The sequence below is a fragment of the Ceratotherium simum genome, chromosome 7 (assembly GCF_057802395.1).
Source record: "Ceratotherium simum simum isolate JZ-2026a chromosome 7, ASM5780239v1, whole genome shotgun sequence".
In the NCBI taxonomy this organism is placed as follows: Eukaryota; Metazoa; Chordata; class Mammalia; order Perissodactyla; family Rhinocerotidae; genus Ceratotherium; species Ceratotherium simum.
In genome coordinates this window covers 17,650,345-17,667,791 of record NC_141906.1, presented here as the reverse complement: position 1 = coordinate 17,667,791, position 17,447 = coordinate 17,650,345, and the positions used below count along the sequence as shown (strand labels likewise).

The 17,447-nt window shown below is 52.2% G+C and overlaps 1 protein-coding gene across 10 annotated transcripts in view; it reads left to right on the top strand.

The window, feature by feature from the left end:
• The window catches only part of MICAL2 (microtubule associated monooxygenase, calponin and LIM domain containing 2), a 223,622-nt gene that overhangs the window by 142,366 nt on the left and 63,809 nt on the right, over positions 1 to 17,447 (top strand). For 9 of the 10 annotated variants that reach the window (XM_087433207.1, XM_087433205.1, XM_087433201.1 and 6 more), the window contains 2 exons: positions 11,097 to 11,280; positions 15,255 to 15,436. In XM_087433207.1, the coding sequence (XP_087289333.1) occupies positions 11,097 to 11,280; positions 15,255 to 15,436 (366 nt within the window). The remainder of the gene's footprint in view (positions 1 to 11,096; positions 11,281 to 15,254; positions 15,437 to 17,447) is intronic. The other variant, XM_087433202.1, reaches the window with a different exon arrangement.

The following is a 17,447-nucleotide window of genomic DNA, read 5'->3' as shown; positions in this document are numbered from 1 at the left end:
GTACACTAGACATGGTTTGTTTTATTTATTTGTGCATGCATTTGTACATGCATGCATTTGTTTACTCAACTAATATTTACTGAGCATCCACAGGAATAGAGCAGGGAATGAAACAGACAAAAGTCCTCATTCTCATGGAGCTTATAGTTTGGTTTTGATTTTTTGATTTGAAGTTGGGTTAAAGCAACATTTTCCAAAGTATGGCAATGGAACACTGGCTTCAAGAGGTGCTTTGTGAATAAAGGGTTCCATCGTCACAAAGTTTGAGAAATGTTTTATACTAATCATGCCAGTCCTCCCAAACCTTGAGATCCACAAGATTCATGAGCATGTTAAAGTCTCTGAGGACTCCTCCAGTAAAGCTTAATTTGTTCAAGTGGCCGTTTCCATATCTATTTGAAGTGGGGTTTTTGTTTGTTTGGGGGGAGTTTTTGGTTTGCATATTACATTCTACATAAGTGTTTGGTAGAATATTCTTTTTTTTTTTTTTTCCTAAACACATGCTTTCCAAGTACTTCCTTCTTTTTTTGTTTTTATAATTTTATTTATTTATTTATTTATTCCCCGAAAGCCCCAGTAGATAGTTGTATGTCATAGTTGCACATCCTTCTAGTTGCTGTATGTGGGACGTGACCTAAGCATGGCCGGAGAAGCGGTGCGTCAGCGCGTGCCTGGGATCTGAACCCGGGCCGCCAGCAGTGGAGCGCGCGCACTTTACCGCTAAGCCACAGGGCCGGCACTAGAATATTCTTTAATCTAGTGTTTCTGGATTAAAGACTTAAAATGAAAAAAGTGAAATAATAGAATTAAATAGAATTAAGTATTGATTAGATCACGGGGTGGTAACTTTCTAAGCTTAAAAACCTCTGATGCAAAAGGTTACATGGGAAAACCTGATAAAAATCTGACTGTATTCGCTTTTAAAACTTAACATATTATAACAATAAAAATGAAAATATTGAGTAGGCAGTCAGACTGGGGAAAAATTTGAATTCAATGTGATAACAAAGATGTTCATTGCCGTGGCATTTCAAAAGTTTGTGCAATCAGGTGTTCCCGTGCACCTTGCACAGTGTAGGTGATAGTTAAAATTTGCCAATTAAAGACCCAATGATAAATGGGCAAAGACTATGCATAGACAGTTCAAACTCAAGCAAATTTTAAAAGAAAACACTAAAAAGAAAAGGCAAGCATTTAGAAAAATATTCTAACTTGGCTTTCAAAGGAATGTAAATTAATTATGCTGTTCCCACTAAATTAGTAAAGAAAAAAGGGAAGTTGATGGTAAGAAAAAATATGAACTTAATCACTAGCATTGAGTAGAAAGTAAATGGGGACAGTCTTTTCTGGGAGGCAATATGGCAATGATTATTAAGCTCCGCAAAAGGGCGCCGACCTCCTGGCCCAGTAATCCTACCGCAGGGAACTGATCCTAAAGAAATAATCCAGAGAAGGAACAAATCTGCCTGCAGCCTGAATGTTAAGTGGAATAAGTGGGACAAGCACGGTGGGTGGGCTGTTCCCCCTTATTCCTATGAACTCGTTTCTTTTTACAGCTTTTTCTTTAATCTCTTAAAGAAGTGACTGCTTTTACTGCCCCAGGGCCAGCTGTTACTGACTGAGCGTTTCCTCCGTGCCAGGCACGGAGCCAATACTTTCTGTGTGGAACCTCGTTAGCTCTTCACCTCCTTGTGGCAACCTTGAGGATGGTACTGATATTGAAGGAGCTCACTGACACTAGAGAGGTGATCTGGAGCGGCATCTTCAACGGTCAAGGAGCAGAGAGTCCCCCGGGCCCACGCCAGGGTCAGGTGCTGCTCTCAGGGGAGCCTTGGCACGTGGGAAGAGCCCTGGACTTGGCCAGAGACCCGGCATTGACCCCAGCACTTTGTACCGACTCCGTGGCATCGGGCAAGTCCCTCTGTGAACCAGGGCTAAGGACACCCCTGGCGTAGGGTTTTGTGAGGGTAGAATGGCTGTGTGTGCCTGGTACAGCACTGAGGGCAGCAAGAACTCTCTTGCTGAGTTCTAGATAGTACTTTCCTAGTTTTGTGCAGCAGGGAATGCCCTGAGGGGGACTTTTTTTGGCCATTCTAGATCAGCTGGGGCTCAGAGTACCTGATGGGACATCTTCAGGTTGGGGACTAAACAGGTCTCCGTTCACACTGGCTGGTAACATCTGTATGTCTCTAGTTTTCTGATCCCCAGCTCTCTTGAAGCTCCCTCCAGCCATCCCTGCCTCAGCTCTGGAGTCCCCCTTTTCTCCCGCCAGCTGCCAGCGGGACTTTCCTCTTGTTTTAGTGATTGCTTGAGTCTCCACAAAGAGAGAGTGTGGAGTCGAGCTCCGTCTCCAGCGGCCTACTCAACATCTCCACTTAGATGCCCACTGAGCGACTCTAACTCCTGACCTTCTCCTGAAACAGATTCCACCCTGGGCCTGAGCCATGGCTGGAAACAGAAGTTCCATTCTTCTTGTTGCTCAGCCCAAAGCTTTGAAGTCATTCTTGACTCCTCCTTCTCTTGGCACCTCCTCCAATCCATCCATGAATTCCAAGAACAGTCAGAGTCTGTCCACTTCTCCCGACCTCCATGCTGCCACCCAGCCACTGTCGTCTCTCCCTGGGTTAACGCTGTGGCCTCCTGTGAGGTCTACCTGCTTCTGCCCTGCTCCACTCACCTGTTTTCAACAGGACAGCTGGAATAATCCTTTTGGAACTTAAGTCTGATCTCTCCTCTGCTCAAAACTCTCCAAAGTGTCCTCAGTTTACTCAGAGGAAAAGCCAAAGGCATCCAGTGGATTCAGATGGCTCTGCGTGGTCTGGACCCTGTTGCTCTGACCCGCTCCGTCTCACACGCTGTTCCCAGCCACACTGGGCTCCTAGAATATCAGGCAGGCTCGGCTTTGGAGCCTTTGCACTGCCTGTTCCCTCTGCCAGGAATGCCCTTCCCCAGTATCCATATGGCTGATCCTGCCCTTTATTCCAGTCTTTGTTCCCATGTCTCCCTCCCATGAGGTCTACCTTTAATCCTGCACCCTGCACCCTTGGCTTTCCTGATCCCCTTTATCCTACTAGATGGTTTTTCCATAGCATTTATCACTTCCAATCATATTATGTGATTCACTGATTGATTATGTGTATTGTTTGTTTGTTTATCCTCTTACTAGAACATAAGCACCTTGAGGGCAGGGATCTCTGTTTCTTTTGAACACTCAATAAATACGTGCTTAGCACATGGTAGGCCCTCGGTAAATAGTTGAAGGATAAATAAAGGAATGAGAGGCCCTGCCTTCTGGCCTGGGCCACAGACTGGAGAGCCCAAAGCCATCTAGGGCTGGGGACAGTCTTGCTGGCGTCATTCACGGTTCAGAAGGGAGAACCTGGAAGAGAAGTGTGACACTGTGTTCAGTTACCTCTGTAGAGCCCTGTGATGGATTGCAGAAGGGAGTTGTGATTTTGCTTCCATTTTGCTTTCCGAGGGGTATGATCTTCACACAGCCTCTCAGCAGAGCTGCGTGGCCAATAGGGCTTGGAGGGACCCTCTCAGAGCAGGCCCAAGGTTGGCAGCAGAGAGTAGTTCCAATGGGATGCCTTTGGGCATCAAGGCCCAGGCCACTGCGTCACACACATCTTCTCCCACCCCTGGGGTCTGACACAGGAGTCCAGGTGGCAGGTTTGAGGCAAGAGGTGGGGTAGGGAATGCTCCCTCCACCACAGCCTGGGCTGGAATGGGGCTGAGGCCTCCACGCCATGGCAAATGGTTGACTCAACTTGCCTTTGACCTTGTGAGTCTAGTCACCCTGCAAGTGCCTGTAATTGAGACCAAAAAGGGGCGGGCAGCAGGGGGACCAGGGGTGACCCCTCCCTCCCAAAGAAGCTGACTCCTTACCCTATGTGGGCCTAGAAGTGCCTGGAAGATCAAATCTCTTCCCATCCCCAACCCACACCAGGCCCAGCCAGGCCAGAGCCATCCCCTGGCTGTGGGGACTCCATCCGGACTTGTAGCAGTGCCTACACTCCCATCTGCCTGAGGCAAGCTGTGCGCAGAGGTCTGCCCAGCACTGGCATGCCTGCAGCCCCGGCCATGGGGCATGCGCAGGAGGGAAGGACCATGGACCCTGAGGCTACTTCCCTTCTCGCTTCACTGGTTGCTGTAGGGCCTCCTTCCCAGAAACTTAAAATTCTCCCCACCATCTCATTCAGAGAAACTTGGATGTAGGTCCTGGCCATGCCCAAAGCTGGAGGCTCAGAGCTGACCCCACACAGGACCTGTTTGTGGCAGGAGAAGGAGGAAGAAAAGAGGGTCCAAGGACTAAGGCCCCAAACCTGCTGCTGTTAGCAAAAGGAAAGGGAAGAGGCCAGCTTCCTTGCTTTGGGGCCCGCCAAGCTGTGGGAAAATACCGCCTGCCGCCCTCCCCTGCCGGCCCTGATGGAGGCGGCCCTGCTGCTCTGAGGGCTCACGAGCACTTGTGGGCTGTCTGTGGCTGGCATTTCCCTGGTGTCTGGCCTGTGTCCGGCAGAGGGCTCTGCAGGAGGGTCAGCTCTGCTGAGGGCCGTGGGGAAGGGGCCTGCACCTGGGGAAACTGAGTCCTCCCTCTGGTTGGCTTTAAGTTGACTTGCATTGGTCTCTGCACCTGGCTGCTGCTGGGGCCAGGCAGGGCCCTCGTGTAATGCCGCCCACCCTGGTTCAGGGCAGCGGAGCTGGGCTTGTGAGCACACACATCTACACACAGACAGGCCCATGCACTGGGCCAGGGGCCAGGGGACGCCTAGCAAGGGTGCGGCAGGGCAGGACAGCCACGCCCCAGGGTAGAGGGTGGCCCCGAGGCCCAGGGCTACCCATCAATTTATTCATCCCTGAAGACCCCTGGAAACGGGCATTCCCAGTCCACCCTGAGGTGTCACTCTCAGAAGCCCCAGAATGCAGCGGCTCTGTCTTCAGGCATCTTTTAAAGGGACATGCACTACAAAGGACCTTGGTACTGGCAAAGACAAAAGTCCCTCCTAGAGCAATTGTGCCATCCCCTGACAGTGGGTGGAGGCCTGACACAGGCCACTTCCCAGGCCCCTCCCCCATCTGGCTGGCAGCTTGTCAGTGTCCCCTCACTCATTACAGTTCACCTTGCAAGAGGATGAGATCAGTCTGTGCTTAGCATCCTGGACATTTGCCTATTTGAACTCGGATACACTTCCTGCCCTTCCCCTGCTCTGCTCTGTATTTGAGAGGTGTAACCCCTGCAAACTACATTTCCCAGGCTCCCTTGAAACTGGCTTCCTGTTAGGTCTGACCATTGGGATGCACCAGTGGGAGAGGGGAGGGCGGGATCAAGGGAGAAGCCAGGGTATTCCTCCCATCTCTCTGCATCTCCGCAGTGGCTGTGTCTCCTCCATGGTACCCACTCCTCCCGATGGCTCTGGCCTCTGGACTCGGAACACCAGCTCTTCCCTTTGTCCCTCTAGCCAGCGGCTTCTTACTATTGCCCATCTCTGTGTTGCTTCACAGTCCCCATGTGGCTTTTCAGCTCATCCAACACCATTGTTTCCTGTATTTTCCTCTGTTGAACTCCCTGGCTTGGGCTCTATTTTCTGGACTGGATCCTGATAAACTTACCTTCATTGCTTTCTTTTTAAACTTTTTCCTTCATAAAGAACAGAGTGCAAGATAGCAGAGGGAGTTTTTCCAAGCCCAGAGTCACAAGTGGCTCTGGCAGTTAGGAGCCGTGTAATTGGGCAAAAGTGATAACGTCTCTGAGCCTCAGTTTCCCATTCTGTAAAATGGGGTTAATAACAATGCACAGGAGAACGTGTTGCTTTCTTGTTTCCCTGGGTTGTCTCCCTGGGTTCTAGCAGGGAGTGCCAGGGTCTCCAGACTTGGGTAGAAGATAGGAACAATTTCACTAGCAGAACCGGGCAGGGGCCTCCCCCTTCCACTGCAGCAGGGTCCTGGCCGGGAAAGGACCTCAGGACTGGGCTGCTAGGGGTGGTGTGTAAGGACAGACGTTTCCTTGGACACTGCCTGGCTCTGCATCTGGAGCCTTGTCTTTCACCAGGGAGCACGCATCTGGCCAGAATGCGAGAGGAGACTGAGATGCTCGGCTCAGCAGAACTGCTTCCCTCCAGGAGGCCAGTGGCAGGTGCCCGGGGAGGTGCTGGATCTTTCTCCTCACCCCCCACTCCCACGTCCCTCCTCCCCTGGCAGCCCCAGCCCCACTGTGGTCCTCGATTCTCCCTGTGAGCATAGAACACTTCAGACAGGGAGCAGTCAGGCCTGGGGAGGCAGTGAGGGGGTGGCGGTGGGCATGCTGCACAAGGGAGCACCCCGGTCCTTCCCCTGGGGCTGGTCACAGACACCGCTGCTCTGTGTCTAGTGCAGCTGGTCCAGCCGACTCACTGGGTGGCCCTGGCTGAGTTACTCTCTGGCCTCCACGTTCTTCCGCTTGTGTGATGAAGATGGTGATTCTGTCCTTTCAGGTTCTCGGGCTGTTAGGGTTGATGAACATAAAGTGTTCACAGGCACTGGGCACGGGATAATGAGTTGGTGTTCGTAGCTCCTGCTTTTACTTCCGTCCCTTGCACATGTACCACCGGCACCACCACTGCTGGTGTGTGATGTGGACAGGAGCCCTCGGGGGATGAAGGACGTCTGGAAGTAGAAGCTTGAGCAGCAGCCCTGAATCTCAGAGCTCAGTGTAGCCTGTGGCCTGGGCCTTGGCGGGTAGAAGGAGGGGAGTAGCGTATCTGGTGAGGTGGTGACCAGAGGAAGCACCAGCCTCTTTTCCAGAAAGTCTCCGCCTCCCTGCGCCCCTCAGCCCCTCCACTGATGTCCAGGCTCTGCCGTGGGACATGCTGGCCCTGACCATGTTGTACTGAGGGGGCATCTGTCAGCCCTGTCCCCAGGAGGCCAGCCTGAGTCCTTACCCTGTTCCATCCCTCAGCCGGCAGGCAAAGTCACAACCCTCTGGGAGGAGGAAGGAGAAAAGCAGACCCCTGGGTGTTCCCTGCAGGTTTGGGCTGGTCCCTGAGATGTGGGGGCCATGGGTCTGGTGCCACCGCAGCCTAGCATGGCTCGCCTCTACTCCCTGAGGGAGTCGAGAGCAGCCCCATCCAGCCAGGCTGCTCTCGACTCCCTCACTCTCCTCTCCTCTCCTTGGATCTTCATAGCCTCCTTCTTGCTGATCTTCTCTGCTTCTCGCGGGTCCTCCAGTCCACCTTCCACTCTGCGGCCACAGCCATCTGTCTGTGCGCAGATGTGACGATGCCAGTCCCCACTTCCAGCCCTTCAACAGTCACTCGTGGAGGGAGGTCCACTCTTCCCTTTGCCATCCAAGGCCCTTCTGGTTTGATGTCAATTTGATCATTCCCAGTGATTTCCTTTGTGTCCCCTCCTGCCCTCCGGCCACATGGACTTGTTTTCTGTCCCATGCAGATGGCAGGGCTTTCCCACCTTGCTTTTGCTCACAGAGGTCCACTCCCTGGAGCACCCCCTCCCTTCTCCGTTTGTTCAAATCCTGCTCATCCTCAAACCGCGTTTAAATGTGCCTTCTACCTCAAATGTTCACCGCCTAGAGGTCAGCTCTCCCTCCCCTTCTACCTCGCCCCTGCCTCACTCTTAGATGGCCTACCTTATGATGCAGACATTTGTGAACATGGCGTATCTCCCCTGTGGGACAGAAAGAGATTCTTGAAGGAAGGCAGAGACCATGCTGATTCATCTCCAAATCCCAGCCTGGACCTGGATCAGAGGAGGGCACAGTGGCATCTTTGACTGTACAAGCATCTGTGCACACAGCTCCCAGGCACATACACCCATACTCAGATACGAGTCATGTGTAGAGTCAAGTCTCTGCAACAGGAATTCTGTGTAACAAGCCTCCCAAATCTCAGGGGCTCATAGCAACTTTTTCTTGCTCGTGGGGCTGTGGGTTGCCTCAGGTGCAGGTCTGAGGGTGGCCTGGGCCAGGGGATTGGGTGGCTCCAGATCTGTTTCATGTGCCAGCAAGCAGAGACCTAGGCTGAAGGGGCAGCGGTCATCTGGGACAAGCTCTTCTCATGGCAAACTAGCAGGAGTGTGAGTGGACAAACCAAACAGCAAGACCATTTAAAGCCACTGCTCACGTCACATCCACCAATTTCCACTGGTTGAAGCAAGTCTCAGGGCCAGGCCTCACAGAAGTCGGGCAGCAGGGAAGCATACCCTGCCTGCTCTAGTGGGAGGGACTGTAAGGTCACAGGACGAAGCTCAGCTCTGTTATTGGAGGGAGTGAAGAACTGGGAGTCGTCCAGCCCAGACTCCCAGAATAAAGGCCACACGGGTTGGCGTCCATTCATGCTTCTGTTCTGCTCAGACACATAGATTGTTCCCCATCTTCTGATGAAATATATGACTGAGTGCTGGTGTCCTCACCTCTCTGTGCATCTGTTTTCTCAGCAGCAAAATGGGGATTATAATACTTCTCTTAGAATGTTGTATGAGGTTTAATAGACGCACAAGTTAAACACTTAATTCTCGATAAAAGTGCTCAAAAAAAGCGAGCTGCTGCTATCATTACTACTACTACATAGCCCGGCACCCACTTACAACACCTGCTCCCCAAATGCCTCCCATCCGCAGCCACACCACTACGGAGCGTGCGTGTGTGTACGCACAGCAAGCATGCACAGACACCAGGGGTTGCAAACTGGCAGCCCGCTGGCTGCATCTGCCTGTAGACGTGTTTTGTTTGATCTCTGTACAATATTTTAAAACGTGAGACATTTCACATAAAAATAACAAATTTCTTGAGGTATCTTCACAGGTGGTGAATATAGTTGGGGAGTGGATAACATCTCCCAGAAAGAACGGGTGGGGCGAAAAGATGAGTGGGCCCAGGTGGAAGCATGAATAACCCAGCATTTAAGGGTTGGCTGGAAGACTAGATGGCCGAGATGGAACAGCCAGGGAGGCAGGGAGAGAATGTGTCCGCAGGAGCAGGGAGGGTGAGGGGCGCAAGGGCTGCAGGCGCCCGCCAAAGCCTTGTGAATTGGATTAGCAGCAAGGAGGCCGCTGGGACTTTGTTGGGGGCAGTTTGGGGGTAGCAGAGGCATAGGCAGGATTATAGGGGATTGAGGAGGGAGTGATGGGAGGTGAAGAAGTGGAGAAAGTGAGTGTAGCAAACTCTTCCAAGAAGATTGGCCGGGAAGGAGGAAGAAGAGTTGGCTGGGGGCCAGGGACGGGACTGGGATTAAAAATGGTTTTCTTAAAACAGGAGAGGCTTCAGCATATGTAAATACTGATGGAAGAGATCCAGTAGATCAAGAAGTTAACGACACAGGGAAGAGGAGATAATGACCCCTGGGGGACTGAGGTGGGTCAGGGAGCCAGGTTCAAGTGAAGTGTCAGCCTTAGAAGGGAGAAAGGACACCTGCCCCACTGTGACCAGAGAAGAGGTCGCCCAGCTAGTTACTGCCAAGATGGCGCTGGGGCTCAGGCTGCCTGTTTTGCACATTCAGTCAACAGGTATCTATCGAGCGTCTGCTCTTTACCAGGCACCATTCTAGCAACAAGTGAAGCAGACAAAAATCACTGCTTACATTCTAGTCATAGGAGAGAGAGGATAAACACATTTTATAAGAAAATTGTACAGTTTATTAGAAGATGAGATGTGCTACGAATGAAAATAAAGGGGAATGGAGAGCGCCGAGGGTCGGGTTGCAGTTTACATAGGATGATCGGGGTAGGCCTCACTGGGAAGGCACCATTTGACCAAAGACTTGAAAGTGGTGTGTGAGCAAGCCCCGCATGAAGCTCTCTGGGGAAAGCGTCTCCTAGGAAGAGGCAAGAGTGTGCAAGAGGCTGAGACGGTGGCACGCCGAGTGCTGGAGGGACTAGGTTGGCTGGTCACGTGCTCACTGCAGAGATAGCTGGGACAGCAGTAGGAGCTAAGGTCACAGGGGCCACTGGGGGATTTTGAGCAGAGGGTGGCATGATCTGACTTACATTTTAACACAGTCGCTCAGGCGGCTGTGTTGAGAATAGACTAAAGGATGGAGCATGGCAAGAGGGAAAACAGGGAGCCCGGCAGAGGCTGCTTCTATAATCCAAACAAGAGAGGATGGTGGCTGGGGCTGGGGTGTTGGCAGAGGAGGTGGCGAGAGGCGACTGGATTCCTGACGTGTTTTGAAGGTAGAGCCAACAGGGTTTGCTGATGGCACGAGTGAAGAGTGAAAGAAAGAGGGAAGTCAAGGATGCCACTAAAGTGTTTGACTTGAGCAACTGGAAGACCGAAGGTGGCAATTCTTGAGGTGGGGAAGGCTGTGGGGGAAGCATGTGTGGGGAGAGGCGGAGAGGAAGAGTTCCATTTGGGCACGAGTTTGATGTGTCTATTAGATGTCCACGTGGAGATGCCAAGTCAGCAGTGGTATGGATACCTCTAGATTCAGGGGAAATGTCCAGGCTGGAGATATAAATGTGGGAGTCATCACTGTCTAGGGTTGTTTAAAGCCATGAGACCGGATGAGATCATCAAGGACATGAGTGTAGTGAGAAGAGAAGAGGTTCCAAGACTGAGCCCTGGGCCTTCCGGTGTTAGAGGTCAGGGGGAAGAGGTGGAACCAGAGGAAACAACAAAGAGAGAAGGAGACAGCCAGTGAGGAGGAGGAAGCTGGGCTGGGCTGTCCTGGAAGCTGAGAGGAGAGCTGTTTCTGGAAGGAGGGAGTGATCAGCTGGGTCAAGTGCTGTGGTGTGTCAAGTAAGATGAGGACTGAGAAGTGACCACTGGGTTTAGCAACATGTTGGACATTGTGATTTGACAACAGCAGTTCAGGGGCTGGTGGGCCTGGAGTGGGCACTCGGAACGTCTCAGGATCCTCCTTTGGGATTAAATGGGATGGTGTATGCATTCATGCCCTGCACACAAGAGATGGCCTCTAAATGCTGGGACATCTGGTGGCTGAGTGGTGGGAATCCTGCAATGGCACAGAGGATGAGAAGGTCGGTTTTGGAGTGTTCCAGTAGACCCCAGGGTTGCTGCCCTGCCCACCCCCCTCCTCTGGAGGGGAGCAGGTGCCCTGCAGGGCCCTTCATTTCCACCATCTCTCCAGACCCTCTTCTCCTCCCAGCAGATGAGCCGACCTCGCCCAAGAAGCCCAAGAGTGTCCCGGAGCCAGAGCCCGGCGATGTGGAAGGTGGACCCACCTCTCCCCTGCCCTCCGAGTGGACCTCAGTGAGGATCAGCCCCGGGGAGAACGTGGTTGGGCAGGACATGATGGCTGTGTGTGTCCTGGTCACCAGTGACGAGAGCAGGTATGCTCAGGCTGCTGCAGGAAGGGGCAGAACAGGGGTCGGATGAGGGGGACAACATTCAGAAGCTGGTCTTCTCTCCACTCACTTGTAGTGTGACCTCTCTATGCCTCTGTTTCCTCATCGGTAAAATGGGGACAATCATAACACCTGTCTCATAGGGAGTTGCAAGGATCAATTAATCTATGTACAGTGTGTAGAACAATTCCCAGCATATAATAAGCACCATTAAGTGTCAGCATTTGCTCCTTTCTCATAGAGGGGAAAGGCTGTGGCCCCACTGTCTTCTCCCCAGGAGGCAATTGTCATGTAGGCTGTGGTGAGCGGTGCCAAATGGGTGTCACCTGTCACAGTAAGATGTAAGATGGTGATGCCTGGTGATGGGGAGGCTCAGCTGGGGATAGGAGTGGGATGGAGAAGGGACACAAAAAATGAAGCCCTGGTGCCTTAGATGAGTATTTCTCAGGATGCTGTCTTTACCACCACATCAGAACCACCAAGAGTGGTCATTGGGAGGGCAGACTCCAGGCCTCCCCGAATACTGAATCCATTCAGGAGGTCAGCCAACCTCCTGATTCCCAGTCAGTGGGTACTGATTGCTCATTATGTACTAGATACAGCAGTGACCAACACAAGACAAAGGCCCGGCTCTCACAGGGCTTTCATTCAAATTGGGTAGACAGCCAGCAAACAAGTAGTTAAGAGGGAAAGTATCACATAGGTGCCAGTAGAGGAATAAATAGGGGTATATGATAGTGAGTGACTGGTCAGCTACCTTAGCTTGGGTGGCCAGGAAAGGCCTCTGTATCAGTTATCTATTCCCACAATCAAGCTGAGTGACAAACTGCCCCAAAGGTTAGTGACTTATAACAAACACCACTTATGACACTCACGATCCTGTGGGCCAGCAGTTTAAGCCAACTCACCCGGGCAGTTCTTCTGGTCTCAGCGGGCTCCCTTGTGTATTTGGGCCAACAGGGCCCTGGTTCTAGAGCATGGCTAGCTGTCGGCTGGGGTGCCAGGGCGCTGTGGGGCCGTGGGTCTTTCATCCTCCAGCAGGCAGCCCATGCTTGTTCCCGTGGTCCTGAGAGACAGCGTCGGGTAGTGCAGGGTCTCCTGAGGTCTGGGCTTGGGCAGCGCAGTGCTCTTCCCGTCATGTCTGATTGGCCATGGCAAGGCCGGCCCAGATCCAAGGAGTGGAGAAACTGCTCCACCTTTATGGGAGGAGCTGCAAAGGCCCGTTGCAAAGGGGTGTGGACCCAGGAGGGGAATGATTGCAACCATTTTTTACAAACAATCAGCCACAGCCTCCCTGAGGAGGTGACATTGAAGCTGAGAATTGGTTGCCAAGACGGGACAGTCGTGTGAAGATTGGCAGGAGGGGAATGCAAGCAAGGGGCAGCTAGCACACAGGCCCCTGGGTGGGGGTGCGCCTCATGTCTCTGAAGAGACAGAAGGTCCGAGTGGCTGGCACAGAATGAGGGGAAGAAAAATGAGATATTATACCAGAAAGCAAGGCTTAGTGAGGCAGGGCAAGGAGTTTAAACTTTATTCCAGGTATAATTGAAAGCCGTTAGAGACTTCTTAAGTCAGAGAGTGACATCTCCCTTACGATTTCCAAAGATCAGCAAGCCTTGGTGTGGAGAATGGATGGGGCGGGGGTGGGTGGGAGTGGAGGCAGGGAGGCCAGGTGGGAGTCTGTGGCTCACGTAAGAGACGAGGGGCGTGGACTAGGGCTGGAGCAGTGGAGATGGATCTGCTGATGGACTGAATGTGAGGGAAAGAGAGAATTCAAGGGCCACTCCCAGATTTTGACCTGAGTGACTGGATGAAAGGTGCAGTCATTTCTAGAACAGTCTTGAGGTGGAGAAGATTTCAGGGAAGATGCAAGTTTGTGGAGAAAATGAAGAGTCCTGTTTGGACCCGTAGGGTTTGAGAAGTCTTTGTGCAGATACCCAGCAAGCAGTAGAACAGGTGAGTCTGAAGTTTCTGGGAGGCAGGGCTGGTGATAGCAGTCTGGAGGCCAGTGACCTACAGAGGCTGTTAAAGCCAAGGGAGCTGCTAAGTCCCTTCTGGAGTAAGAATATCTTCTTAGAGAGAAAGAAGAGCTGGGCAGGAGTCCCAGGGCATTTGAACAGTCAGTGGGCAAGCAGAGAAGGAGCTAGCAAAACCCACCGGAAGGAGAGAATCCAGGAGATGGTGGGCTGTGGAAGCTGAGAGAAGAAAGTGTTTCAAGGAAGAAGGTGTGGGTCACTGTGTCAGGTAAGAATGGAGATGTGACCTCTGGGTTTTCCAACAGCAGGATCATTGTTAACTCTGACAAATGTGGTCTCAGTGGAGTGACAGGGCAGAAACCTGATTGGAGTAGGGGTGGGGTATGTGTGGGGAGAAAATGGAGACTGTGGTGTAGACAACCAGTTCATCAGGTCTGGAGCATGCGGACTCTGGAAATGGGGCCTGGGAACACACATTTTAGCAAGTCCCATGGGTGATTCCGATGCCCATGAGCTACTGCCTCGGAGTGCCCTTGGCAGTTACCGAGACAGAAGCCAGGGCCCAGAGAAGGCAAGGCCCCTGCCCTAGGTCACACAGCGTTCTGGGCCCCAATTAAGCAGGACTGAGTCCATTGTGAGAGGCAGAAACCCAACTCAAACTAGCTTAAGTAACAAAGGCAAATACATTGGTTCATCTGGCTGGGAAGTCGGAGCTGGTCCTCTCTCCAGGCAAAGTTGGAGCCAGAGACTCCAACAGCTGCTCTCCGTTGCTGCCCCTCCGCATGTCCGATTTACAGCCATCACAGAGAGGCCGTCTCCACATGTGGGACTCTTGGCTCCCGAGGGCCTCAGCCCACATCCACAGATTCATGGCCATATATCAAGATCTCAAGGTAGACCTCCAGTTGGTACTCCTCATGATGCACGCCCGCCTCTGGGACTCATCAGTGACCAGGACTGGGATGCTGTGACCGGCGGGCTTGGGTGCTGTGAAGGATGAGGGGCAGCAACCTAGTAGAAAGATGCCATTGGACTTATATATAGAGAGAGTAAATATCTATAGTCACCAAAATGTCACTGCCCCACAGGTTTTGTGCTTTCCCACCCCGGGACTGTGCTTGTGCTGTCTCTGCTGCCTAGGACAGCCTGCTGCCCCTGCTCTGCCACTGGATTACTGCCAGTCTTTTAAGGCCCAGGTTGAATACCCACCTCAGTAGTCTTTTTTCTTCCCCCATCCATTCCCAGGGGAGGAAAGCAGTATGTAGATGCCTGAAGCTTTAGGACCAGGTCCCTGGTGATGAGCTCCTTCTACCCTGAGAGCTTAGGAGTCAGGCTCTGACGTGGGTGAAGGTGAGGACCAGCCTTCGCACAAACACTTCATCATACATCTGCTGGATTCTTTCCCCTGCTCTGATCCACCCCCGTATTCATGTGTGAGGGCTGCCATCAGGTACCACAGACTGGGCGGCTTAAACAACAGAGATTTATTTCTCACAGTTCTGGAGGCTGGAAGTCCTAGATCAAGGTGTCAGCAGAGTTGATTCCTTCTCAGGGCCATGAGGAAGGGTCTGTTCCGGGCCCCTCTCCTAGGCTTGTAGATGGGTGTCTTCATGCTCACATGGCATTTTTCTTCTATGTGTGTCTGTGTCCAAATTTCCTCTTCTTGCAAGGACACCAGTCCTGTTGGATTAGGGCCCACCCTAATGACCTCATTTTAACTTCATTACCTCTTTAAAGACCCTATCTCTAAATGCAGTCACATTCTGAGGTACTAGAGGTTAGGACTCCATATGAATTTGGGGGCACACAGTTCAGCCCATAACCAAGCCCGAGGTTGGGCACTGGGCACAGAGGTAACTAAACCACTGCCCTTGCCCCAGAACCCCATGTCTGCTGGAGGCAGTGACAGGCAGGGCACAGTGTGGATGTGGGGGGTGAATTGCAGGGTCCCTCACTCACTCACTCTCTCCTTCCTTCTTCCAGCTCTGATGCCGAGTCGGACTACGGTGGCAGTGAGGCCTCCAGTGTAGAGCCCTGTGGAGAGAGACCCTGGTGGCTGGAACCCCCACCCCTACCGAAGCCCCTCACCCGGCACAGCTCCCTGAAGGAGGCCCTTACTGGGGCATTCTCTCCACAGGGCCCTGAGGAGCACAGAGCCGTGCACGGTGAGCAGAGAGCCTGCCTGGGCTGGAGATGGGCTTGCTTAATCCTGGGACATGGGGAGGGAGCAGAGACGCCCCAGCCAGCTTTTCCTCGTGGAGGGTCAGGTGACAGTAGGTCTAGCCCTCAGACTCAGAGGCAGTGGGGCTAGGACCTTTGGGGACTGGGGTACAAGTTGGGGTGAGGGGACTGGACCCGGGCCTGGCCTTCTCTGTGAGAAGCTTTGGAATCTCAAGTGGGAAGGTAGCAGAGTGGCCTGGCTGCCTGTTTTGTGCCACAGGCAGGCAGAGATAAGGGAGACCCAGGACTATCTTGCCTGGAGCAGTCTCCTCTGTGAGTATCTCCTCAGGGTATCAGCCCCGGAGGGATGGGAGGGGGCTCAGCTGCTGTTGGACTCCATGCAGACAGGAGCAGCACAGGTTCCCTGAGGCCACCTGGGGGCAGCACAGGGCTGTTACGAGTGCTCGGGGCTTGTGGGATGCACTACCCACCCAATAATAAATGCACTTTGACTGAGTGCCTGTAATGGCCAGGACTTTTCCCCTACACAGCCCCATTTCATCCTCAGGACGACCCTGAAAGGTAAATAGCATTAAGCCCCTTTTACAGCTGAGCAAACGAACTGAGTGCTTTCCCGAGCTCTCCCAGCTGGTAAGCAGCGTGGCCCAGTCTGGCTGCCTCCACACCCTCAGTAGTAATTGTCTTTAGCAGCCCAGCAAAGGTGGCGTTGAATTGAGTGTTTGGATTCAGGCAACAGCCACAGTGACCTCTGGGTGGGAAGAAACAGGCTAACAGAAGGCTGCCACCATCAGGACCCATGGCCTTTGCTGCCCCGTGAGAGCGGAGCTCGCCTTGTCCTGCACCTCCCTCTAGTGGCCGGGAGCAGAATTTCCACCCGAACCTAGAAATGTTCTCACGAGTGATGGTTTCACACAGGGCTGGGGCCAGAATCCTGGAAACTCTGGATTTGTCCTCCCATGTGACCCTTTTTTAAAAAGGACAAATTGTCCTCAAAACACATTTGCTAAGTACCATTTGTGGTGCCTTCCAGAAAGTCTGACCACACGCAGTGAACAGAGTGCTGTGCTGTGCCCGGCTGGGTCCACCTGCTGCTGTCTGGATACTGCTTGGCCTGGGTACGCCCCTCGTCTCCCTGGGCTCCAGCATCCTCATTTATAAATACGAGGCCTGCCTGCCTTTCATCCTTTTCCTCTATTTCTCCTCTCTCCTCAATTGCCAGGGGAGTTTAGGTAACTTACAAGAAAGACAAAACAAAATTGTATGTCTCTCTATATATGAAAAATAAAGCCTCAAGATCAGGGTTAACCAAACCAGTTTAGGAGGTATAGGCTCCAGAGAGGAGGACCGTGGTCCTAAATAGTTGCTCTAGTGCAATCATAAATTTGATTCTGATTTTCTGGCAGTCAGAGTTTAAAATGAAACAGATAATTATTATTCTCACTGTTCACGAGGGAAAGTATGTTGGTTTGCAAGAAGCCTCAGAGCAGGTCCCACTTTTCTTAATGCTTCACTCTATAGAGATTTTCCAGCTCGTGTCAAATAGATGACATTGAGAGATGGGTTAGATCATGTCTTGAACAACTGCTCTGCGGAAAATGCAGCCACAGTTCTCTTGAGGGTGTTTCATGCAACACCTCCTGCTGGCCAGTGAGGGCATGACAGCAAAACATGACTCAAGAGCAGTCCCCCCGGGTGTTGGAGTTGGGTTGAAAGAACAAGGCAGTGTGGACAAAGCATTCTGTTTCTGACAGTCGGTTAATCCCAGGATGAAATATAGAGTAGACAGAGAAGTAGATAGACTGCACGACTTTCAAGCAATCTTCTGTCTGTTTTGTCTTCATCCATCATGGTTTTGATCATCAGGTGGACCACGCTGTAGGGTTAAAATCTCTGACATAGTCTAAGTGCTGTGTTTTCTGTTGCTGGTTATGGTGAGTCCATCACTTTCCCAGATAATGTAGGGTTGATGTCATGTCATGAGCTTCAATAATCACA